Source organism: Eublepharis macularius, chromosome 18 (genome assembly GCF_028583425.1).
Source record: "Eublepharis macularius isolate TG4126 chromosome 18, MPM_Emac_v1.0, whole genome shotgun sequence".
NCBI lineage: Eukaryota > Metazoa > Chordata > Lepidosauria > Squamata > Eublepharidae > Eublepharis > Eublepharis macularius.
In genome coordinates, this window is record NC_072807.1 from 28,073,397 (window position 1) to 28,084,062 (window position 10,666).

The 10,666-nt window shown below is 43.6% G+C and overlaps 1 protein-coding gene across 4 annotated transcripts; it reads right to left on the reverse strand.

The window, feature by feature from the left end:
• Nucleotides 1-563: 563 nt before the first annotated feature.
• Nucleotides 564-5,813, reverse strand: CTXN2 (cortexin 2). 4 transcript variants are annotated; one of them, XM_055002155.1, is made up of 3 exons: nucleotides 5,345-5,813; nucleotides 2,103-2,144; nucleotides 564-1,019 (listed from the first exon to the last, which is right to left on the reverse strand). In XM_055002155.1, exon 3 carries the CDS (start codon nucleotides 969-971, stop codon nucleotides 726-728), a length of 246 nt encoding a protein of 81 aa, XP_054858130.1. In that variant the 5' UTR covers nucleotides 972-1,019; nucleotides 2,103-2,144; nucleotides 5,345-5,813; the 3' UTR covers nucleotides 564-725. The 4 variants fall into 4 exon arrangements, with proteins under 4 accessions (XP_054858130.1, XP_054858132.1, XP_054858133.1 ...); XM_055002157.1 differs by lacking the exon at nucleotides 5,345-5,813 and adding an exon at nucleotides 5,153-5,322; XM_055002158.1 differs by lacking the exon at nucleotides 5,345-5,813 and adding an exon at nucleotides 4,958-5,097.
• Nucleotides 5,814-10,666: the final 4,853 nt, after the last annotated feature.

Genomic DNA, 10,666 nt, shown 5'->3' on the forward strand with positions numbered 1-10,666 from the left:
GAATTTGAAAAAAAAATACCAAGATAAAACTGATCTTGAAATACCTTTGTCTCCAGTGCTTTTCCTACAGCTGCTGAACTCTCAGACAACCTAGGACACAATTTCATCGATGTGTTTTCTTGTAGAGTATACAGGTTCTACTGCCTGCAATTTGGTAATGTCACTGGGATTTTTCTATTTGTGTAACATTTTCACATACCCTTTCATCTAAATATTTTTTAGTATTTTGATTGATTTATTATCATTTTGTCAATGTTCCTTCTACATCACGTGTCAGCTCCCTTGATGAATTGTATTTTTTTTTCATATCTGTGCAATCAGTTTATCTTTCCCACTGCACCTTCGGCATTTGGTCTTGGTCACTGGTGCAGCTTTCGTGTTGACTGGTCTGGAGAAGGGAGGGCATCTTTGACTTAACATAATCCAAGTCAAAGTGACCGCCGGTCTTTCATTCATGTCTAATTTATAAATCATCATAATGATTGAAGCTTTCCCCCCCGTTATTTCTTTTTTGAACTTGTAAAATTAAAAAAAAATCCTAAGCAAATGCTGCACGAAAAAGCTTTTATGAGTCTAAAGCAAAGATTTATTTAACAAAAAAAGAAAAAGATGCTATCGCCGTATCTTTAAAACATACATATCTATTACAAACGTCTCCTTAGTAGGATTTTTTTTCCAAAATGAAAAACATCAGAGTTAAGGCAGGATTACTTCTTCGGGGTTTTTCATGCAAGAGCATATTCAAACGTCCCCTTATCCAGCCCTTCAACCTCATCCTCCCAGGTGGAAGACGGCATGCTGCTGTAAGGGTCTAATAAAATTTTGAAGCATCTGATAATCAGAAGTCCCAAGAAGACACACAGGATCCCTACAAAGGCAAAGCCGGTTTTTTGTTCCAGAGTCAAGGGATAGGTGGACACCTCGTTGACGCTCATGCTCACTGACACGTTGTTGCAGTAGTTACTGCTCATCTCTGGGCTTCACATCATGACGGGCCTTCAGGATTTTTGCTTCTTTGCCTGAGTGCAGAAAGAGTAGGCAGTATCAGCTGGGTTTTTAAAAAAATGCAGTGCTAACACTAGAATAGCAATTGCCAAAGTAATTAAGACTCCTGTATCTGAAGGAGAGCGCTTTGACTCTTTAAAGCTTGTTTGTATCTGAAAATCTTGTTGGTCTCTAAGGTTCTAATGGACTCAAATCCTGCAGAATCCTAAAGGTGTACCTTAGTCATTTGAATTCACCATATTCTTGCACTATTCATTAATGGGAATACTACTACTGACTACCCATTGCTATTTGCATAATTTGGGTGTCCCCAAGCCATTTAGGTAAAGAGATAGCTTGTACTAAGCCAGATAAATCTATTCCTTGTGTCCCCTGATTCAGGGCCTTACTTAGGTTGAGAGCTCTTTCCAGTAATGTCCTAGGTGCAAGTAAATGGTATTATACATAGTGTGGCATGCTCAGTGCCTACCTAACTCATAACAGGGAAACACTCAACTCAGCCTTAACACATTGCAACATACCAGATCAGATTCTAAAGAACCACGGAACCAGTTCTAAGCACTCAAGGGGGCTTGGAGTTTCTTGAACAGCAGCCTCCCCTCATCTCACTGCAAACTGCTTTTGAAACTGACAGGAATGTCAAAAGCAATTTGTTACGTGGTATCAGTGACTGGTAGTTGCTGGACTAGATGGACCTAACCCATTAGGGCACCTTTATGGTCTGTCATTTGAATTTTAAAAAGTCTAGCATTGCACTAGGCATGGCTGAAGTGGCTCTTTGGATCTCATTAATCAGCTTGATCAATTAATTAAAATTGGTGACTGCTCAGAATTGCTTAATTTTGAGGTCTATCGGTTCTGGTGTATTATGATGATGATAAAACGGAAAACCAGATATTATATGACAGCATTTCTGTCTGACAGTCAGGGCAATTTCTGGTTAAAAGCGCTATATAAATGCTAAGAACTGTTGTTATGTTGAATCATTGGGTGAGTCCTAAAATATTCCTTTAAAAATGAACAGTGAAGCATGTAGGATCAGTCAAATCATCATAGCAAAGGAAATGCTTATGTATTTTAAGTGAGATAATTGCTACCTGATGCTTTCATGTAAGGCACACTTCCAGGCGTTTGAATATCTGTAGGAAAGGTAAAAGAATCCATCAGATATTTTAGCTGCGATACAAAAACCTGCACGTTGAACTGGATCAGGTCTCTTTCACAAAAGAACTAGGCCACCAGCAGAATTCGTTCACATTCCATAGAAGAAAAACACAAATGGTAGTAAAGAAAACAGATTATATAAGATCATACAACCTTTGGGCCACCCGATACTTATTCTTAATGGTGCTTCCCTGAAGTGGTAGCATAGAAGGTCTGTTGCCATAATTTTCTTAAAATCTATTTTCCTTCTGGCCATGGGCTGTCCCCATCTTCACACCTGCTCATAAACAAGAAGCCTTTGTAGGAACGACCAATTAATCACTACTGAACTCCAGAGCTTGGACTACTGCAGATCTTATTTTTATGCCAGATGAGGGCTCCATGTATCCCAGCATCCTGTTTTTCCACAGAATCTCAACCCAGATGTCTCCAGGAAGCTCTTACACAGAGCACAACATCGTTGCCCCCTCTCCCAATGAAAGGTGTTCCCAAGCACTACATGCTCTATGTGTCGCCAAGCTCACCTGCAGGTTGTCATTGCAAAATACATGTACTCCACAAAGCAACTTGATCCAACTAAATTTGGTTTGATTAATTCAGAACACTCTCTCCCATCTGGGCACAGAAGACCTGTTCAGGTGTCTCTAAGTGATCTGAAGACAGCTTTAAGACTGACTTCCCTCCTACTGCTGGTTCTCCACACCTGGTATTCAGATATATTGCTCTGCACTTGGACCTTCCATCTAACTATCATGGATAAAAACAGTTGGTAGACATATCCATTATGAAATTGTCTCTATTAAACATTATCTAAGTTAGTGGCCATCATTATGGTCTCACAGTGAAGATGTCAAAAAACTAGAGAAGCACATTTTGGGTGCTCTAAGGCCAATGTCATCTTTACCGGGAGACTAATATTATCTCTCTCAGCTAATAACTTAGGACCAAAGTAGACAATATACTGGGTATTCCGTATCCATCATGCCTGCAGGGACCTGATACAAATTAGGACTGTCACATGAGGGGATGGCAAGGTTGAAGCCTCTACTCCCATGCAATTTTCCTGACCTAAAATGGCCCCGTCAGATTCTGTTTGCCTCAACCGGAAAAAACATACAGGTACTTTTATCCATACTTGAAGATTCTCCGGTGGCCTATTCCTCTGGAGGAAACAAATGTTGCAGAGGCTTCTCTGAACATCTGACTACTTATGGAAGATAAAAATACAAGGAAAGCATTTCATCATGACTACAACCATATTTCATCATAACTTTGGAAGACTGGACTAGAAATGAGACTGTGTCACTGTGACAGTCAGGACCTGTCACTGGATCTCTTGTTCCAGTTCCTTTGCATATGAAGCCTGATTTTTTTTTAAAAAAATCTCTTTGCAGACCTTCCAGAGGAAAGAAAAGTACATTAACTGCAGGAGTGTAATGTTTGTTGGGAGATCTCTGGTTCAAAATCTCAGTTCAGCATAAAATAAGGGGCCAGAATGAAACTGCTGTTTCTAAGCCCAGCACTTTCTACCTTGCCGTCGGAAATGTAAAAGTAATATTGCTTCCCTCCGTTGCATGGATGTTGTAAGAACGTCTAAGGTGATGAGTGTGAAGTATTTTGAACATTTAGAAAAAGTACCATATAGACACTGCTATATATTATTACATCTAGTATTAATAATATTATTGCTATTACAGATCTTATTTTTATACTAGCCTTATCCAACATCAATCTCTTCCCCACATAATCAAATGGGTGACATAGCTTTGCTGCAGTAGATAATCTGGTCGCGTTCCCCATTTTAAAAAAAAGAGGTATGTGTATGCAACTTAAATTAAATGTTGATGATATGGGTGCTCTCCAATGACCGCTGCACCATCAACACTGATGCACTGATGCACCATGACAGACCATTTTGCTGGGATAATGCAATATTCTTTCGAGCATCAAAGCTCCCTTTTTCAGATAACTGAAGAAGGGGGCATTAACTCTCGAAAGTTCACTAAAAACCTTGTTGGTCTCTAAGGTGCCACTGCTGTTCTACTGCATACCAACAAGGCTACCTATCTGCAATATTCTTGCAACCCAAAATGCTGTCCAGAGTAAAGATGGCTACAAACAAATGAGCTTTTTAATGGCTCAGAGAGGTTTGGGTTTTTTTTAAAAGGCACTGTTGCTTCTCTCATGTAGAAGAGTTATAACCCCGCCCACACACACACACACACCTCACCTCCGGCCTCAGCATTAATAGAATTCTGAGCCAAGAAGTAATACAATACAGGTTGGGGCGTGAACAGCCATTTTGTAGATTTGGCCTTTGAAGAAACTTCAACAGGGATGCTGCTGGGGCCTGCCTCTTCTTTCCCTCTTTCTGTTGATTTTCCAGAACTGTAGGTTGCATTCCTCCTTGCCAATATAATTCAAAGCACAACCCTATGCAGACTTACTCCAGCCTACTGAGATCAATGGGCTTAGACTGGAGTAACTCTACATTAGGACTGCACTGATCAGTGTTGTCAAAAGCTACTCTCTATTGTCAGGGGTGAGATACACCCAGACCATATACTTACGCAATGAGAGATCTTGTGTCACACACTTACGGATCTTGCGCCCGCTAACAATACCTGTTTTCTGTGACCATCAGCACAAAGAAAGTGCGGCCATTGGATGGGCTCCTTGTTGACACCCCAGGGGATATTTGCCAAGCCCGTTAACTGCAGCAGTCTGTACTGTATTAAAAGCAAGCCAATCCGTATCCAGAACCTCTTGGGTCTGTCTCCCTGCTTACCAAAGGCTGGAACCCTGCCTCTCGCTGGCATCCGCTTCTGGATAAACAAGGTTACAACCTGGGTGTCAAACATGGCCAAAATGTTCATTGACCAATGTTGCAAATTTAGAAAAACCAACCCACCCTTCCGAGGTCTGCCAATCCCAGGTGGCTCCCCGCTGCCTCTCTCCCATCCCCCCACCCAGTTTCCCTTACCTGATCATCCTGAAGCAGGCTACACCCCAATAGCCCAACAGCGAAATCCACAGCAGCCCAAGGTCAAAACATCTTGTTGCTTCCAGTCCCAGCAGCCTCGCCCTTTCCGTGTCCGAATACGTGAAAAGCAAACCAACTCCCTTCCCACATGCATACACCGCCCCCTCCCCTAGGCAGGCAAAGCATACAGACCCTTTTCCTCCTTAGCTTTTCTCCCCATGCTGACGACCTGTGGCTCGCAGGCGATCTGTCGGATGAGGGATCCCAAGCAGCCGCGGTCTGGGGGCGAGGATGCTGGCTTGGCTTGGGTGGGTGGTCCCCGGGCGATCGGCGAGACCCTCCCCTGGACTGGCTTTGCAGCCCAGCGCCCCTTTCCTCCCCAGATCCAGCTATGGGCGTTTCATCTGCTGCATCGGATGCGTTACTTGGGGAGGGGGAGTTGTTTTCTCACGGTGGTCTTCATAGAAGGGGGGGGGGGAGTCACAGCCAGGCTTGCTTGCAATGCCTCCCGAGGCGCCGTCCTCCTCGCCACATTCATTCAGGTTAACCCCGAAGCCGCGTGGACACGTCCCGCAAAACCCTACGTGCGAGGCATTCGCAAACCCTGCCGCCCAGCTGCAGCCACCCCTGCCCGGATCTGGAGGCGTCTTTCTGCCTGCAAAGCGTGTTGTTCTCAAATGCACAAGCTTCCCCCCGGGGAAACGGTTTCCTGGCTCATTGTGGGAGGGAAACGGGGCTTATTATTTCGCTTGCCAGGAAAACAGCGCGGGGAGAGGGAGGTGCGTGGCACCTTCCATGTTGGCTGCCAAGCAAACGAAGCCGGGCTGCCAAGCGAGCCCATTCGCTCGGGCGCACGTTTTGCGCAGATGTTGCATGTGCTGTCCGGGACCGCGCAACTTCTGTGCAAAGCGGCTGCAGGTTTGCAGGCAGCCAGTGCCGAGTTAGGCGTGCAAATGGTGGGTTCGGTGCAGAGCCAAAACATGCGCCTTGTCGTGTCGACCAAGCGAGCGGATGGGCTTGTGGCTTCCCATCCCACGCCCTTTTTGTCTCTCTGCACAAGACACAGGGGGACACTCGAGTGACTTTTCGGCGTGGTCTTCTATTCAGGTGCATGTGTATCTACAGCAGGAGAACAAATGTAATATCTTCAACTTGATTCTACATGTAAGATGTCTTGTGTAGTTAAGCAGAGAGCTATGCTGGGCTGACACCCCCCTCCCCGGTACCGCACAATGCTTATTGTCAATTTCTAATGCAATACAAAACTCTGTTTTTCCCATTAACTTCAACAGGATATGGGTTGCACTCCACCACTTGTGTTACCTTGCAAAAATGCCTGCGGCCCTTGCCAAGAATTTTGTGAGAACAATAGGTCCATTTCCAGAACCCATACCCTGTGCTGAAACTTCTTGTGATGTTGGTAACAAAGTTTGAACTTTAAGAGTTCAAACGCCTGTTTATTTTATTTGACTTTATGGATTGAACTATAATTTGCCGCTAAGCAGTATTAATCGATGCGTGTATTCATTTTATTTTTTTATTTATTTTATTTTATCGTATTTATATCCCGCCCTCCCCGCAAGTTGGCACAAGTAAACACCAGCTCTGTTTTGAATTGTATTTTATTCTCTGTAGTCTCCAGGGGGCTAAAAACACCCTTTGGGGAATCCATTTTCCGGGATCGTGACATTGCTGATGCGTTGGGTGAAATTACAGCTCGATCATTCATATTTAGCGGTTGTTAATTCTGCATCAGTCACTTGCTGTGACTGCTAAAAAAAAAGTCCAGAGAAAACACCAATATTTAACTATTATAGGAATTCATGCACCTCCTGGGGTTTCTCCATTTTTTCTCCATCTTTCTCAAACCTGGTTTGCTCCAAAGTTTTGGGAAAGATCACGATAAAGCTTGGATGGGTGCCATATGGATAGGTATGTACATTTGCCTGCTTGCAGTTCCCTCTTAGCTAACTAATCTCTGCTGAATGTTTGCAGAAGAGGGATATTTGTGCCTCCCCCCCAATGTTCACTGAACCCCTTCATATGTACAGTTTCGTGATTATTCCCTGTTGCCATTTTCTAATTGTAAGCAGTGTCTTGTTACTCGTTGCATGAGCCTAGCCAATCAGGGATCATCCAGCTAGCACGCTAGCCTATGAATCTGCTATGTGACCAGAGGGAGTTTTGTCCTAACTCTAAAGGGATTGATGCTTTTTTGAACTCTACTTATTGCTCCCCACCCAGCCTTTGAAGGGGGGCATTATTTGCAGCTTGCAAAAGCTTTTCCAGAAAGAATTCTCCTGTTTCTGTTGAGCTGTACAATAAATCTTTTCTGTATTGATGTCATCACAGATTCATGAGCAGCAAATCCCTGTTTTTGGTCAAATTTTATAGAGGTTCAGCAAAATGCCTACATGATGTGAGCAGCACTGAAGGAGCAGTGACAGGGCCTCGCAAAGTCTCCTTAAAGAGAGTGACTTTCAAGCTGTCATGTTTTCCCCATGGCGAAGGAGCCTCATTTGCTGATGGATAATAAAATACCAATCAGGCTGCAAAGAGCTTCAAGAAGATCTCTCCAAAGTGGGTAACTTGATGACAGATTAGCGGATGAGATTTGTGAAAGCGCAAAGCCATGTACATTGGGATAAAAAAAAACCCAATGTTTTTTTACCCAGCAGTGGCACTGAAACTTGGTGCTGTTATCTGGGGAAAAAACTTGGGGTTTGAAAGGAGACTGTAGCACATACTGGAAGGCAGTTCACAGCAAACCAAGGAAAATCTGGATCTACTCATGGGACCATTAGTACAAAGCAGCCACACACCTCTTCACCTTCACTAGATATGGCAACAGTAGACACTTGGTCTACACGTGCAGCAGATGGTAATGGGAGCTAAGCTACAAGTGACGCCTGACACAGGTTGGACACTTGTCAGCTTCCCTGAAGTTTTGATGGGAAATGTAGGCATCCTGGTCTTGCAGCTGTAACGGAGAGCCAAGCTGTAAAACCAGGACACCTACGTTTCCCATCAAAACTTGAGGGAAGCTGACAAGTGTCCAACCTGTGTCAGGCGTCACTTGTAGCTTGGCTCTATTAGACGACTGCCAGTCAAAAGAGACAGTGCCACGGTGGTTGAATGGGCTGCTATGCATGCTTGTTGGGACTTCCTTCCAAGTAAACATTCACAGTATCTGGCCACACTGCTGACAGCAGGTTGCCGGCTAAATGCAACTTAACAGAGCTAGATTGCATGTGGAAGATCACCTGGCTCAAAAATAAGCAAAACTCATTTTAAAAAAACAAACCAGAACAATAGCTGCAAAGAAAAAAACGTAAATCCCTTATCTACGTGGGTGGGCATGGACATAAAGGACTACCCCGGAGCCTAGTAATCTCAGGGAGAAGACTAGGGCCGTTTCCAGATGGCTTACTTGCCTCCGAAACGTCACGCCATGTTGCAGGGAAAATGCGAAATATCGCGTTTTCTCATGCGAGTATTGTGCAACGTCGCGCGATGTCACGCAAAACTTGCGCGAGAAAACGCGTTATTTCGCGTTTTCCCCGCAACATGGCGCGACGTTCTGGAGGCAGGTAAGACGTCTGGAAACGGCCCAGGCTAGAGCCTGACTCCCTGACATGCTAGCTTTTTGTGAGCAGGGAGACCATTAAAGCATGATTCTTCCACCTGCATCTTAAAGCAGTGAAGATATAGGAAGACTGTAACGTACTTTTTCTAGACTATACGAACGGCCCTTTAATTCCCTAAAGGATTGCATCCTAAGTGAATTGAACCTAGAGAGTGAGGAACAAACAAGATGAAAACATTCATTTCCCTAAAAAGAAAGGAAGACTGATGACGGTGTCCAATCACAATGGAAGTACTGAGCTTGTACTTCTTTTTATGCTTTGAGAAATTGGCTGGAAGAGAATACAAACTGTAAAAAAATGCTGAAATGACAGCAAAGACGGCTGGAACAATTTGCAGCACAGCAGCAGGTACACAGCTCAGCAGCAAGTGTGTTGGTGGATTTCAGCTCCAGATTTATTAGGCTGCCCAAGCGTTGCTTTGGAAGGTCTCTGCCAATGAGCAAGTTGACACCGTTGCAATTTGTTTCTTGTGAAATATTTGGGTTCTCCAAAACAACAAACAGCACAATGGTTTTTCTGTGAAGGGAGGCAAATCTTGCTTAAATTAGGAGGTTAGAAAAAGAATGGGTCCTGGTTCTTTAACTCTTGGGTGCGGTCTAATAAGATTCTTCCTTTTTCGGGCTAGGGTTATATGTAATTTCCTCTAAATTCAACAATTAATAAAAACGTATAGCGTTTCAGTGTTCCAAAAAAATCCTCACAATGGCTATGTAACGTAGGCTAGTATTATAAGATTTGAATCAATTACCATCTAAATTGCAAATAATCTTATGCTGTACATTTCTGTTCTTGGTTGTTTGTGAAAAAAATACAAAATACAAAAAAGAGCTCCAATTCACTGAAAACAATTCATCTACAAAGACTGTGTATCGTGAAACCTTATTTCAAAAAATAATTTCCTCCAATTAGACAATATCTATAGTGCATTTGCAGGGGGACACATTCTCAAATTGACTCTGATTTATTTATTTATTTATTTATAGTCCGCCTTTCTCACTGAGACTCAAGATGGATTACATAATGTGAGATTAGTACAGTCATTAGCAAGGACATTTCTATAAGCAATGTCATAGGATAAATAAATACAAGTTTACAAAGACATAGCATTAACAAGGATCTAATATGAAGTTGAAGAATTGCTGAAACAACATAATTCTAGGACTGACATTAGACAACACGGAGCACAGGTGGTACATAGTATATATTTAAAGCAACAGATAATATGTAAAGCAACACAGTGGTGAAGTCTGTGGTCCCTTATTAGCGAAGCATCTGAGACCCCCTCTCTACAATACCACCCTCTTATCTGAGTAAAAAGCCATTTTGAATAATTTGGTTTTACATTGTTTGCGGAAAGCCAGGAGAGTGGGGACTTTCCTGACCTCGTCAGGCAGGCTGTTTCACAGGGTAGGGGCCACTACAGAGAAAGCCCATGTGTGGGCTGCAGTTGATTTTGCCCATGTGCTGGCTGGCACCTGCAAGAGACCCTGTTCGGCTGAGCGAAGCTGCCATGGAGGGACATAGGGAGGGACGCAGTCTCGTAGGTATGCTGGGCCAAGACCCTGAAGATCTTTGTATGTAATAACCAATACCTTGAATTGAGCATGATAGCCGATAGGTAGCCAATTGAGTGATTATAGGATGGGAGTGATGTTCATGCTCCTGCTTGCTCCTGCTAACAGTCAAGCTGCAGCATTTTGCACCAATTGGAGCCTCCTCCTAGCCTCCATGTATCGTGCATTACAATAGTCAAGTTTTGATGTCACCATAGCATGGATCCAGGTGGCCGGGTCAGCTGTGTCGAGGTGAACTGCATCGTGCCACAAATCTGTCATACATCAGCCCCATAGTAGTGCATCATCAAGTG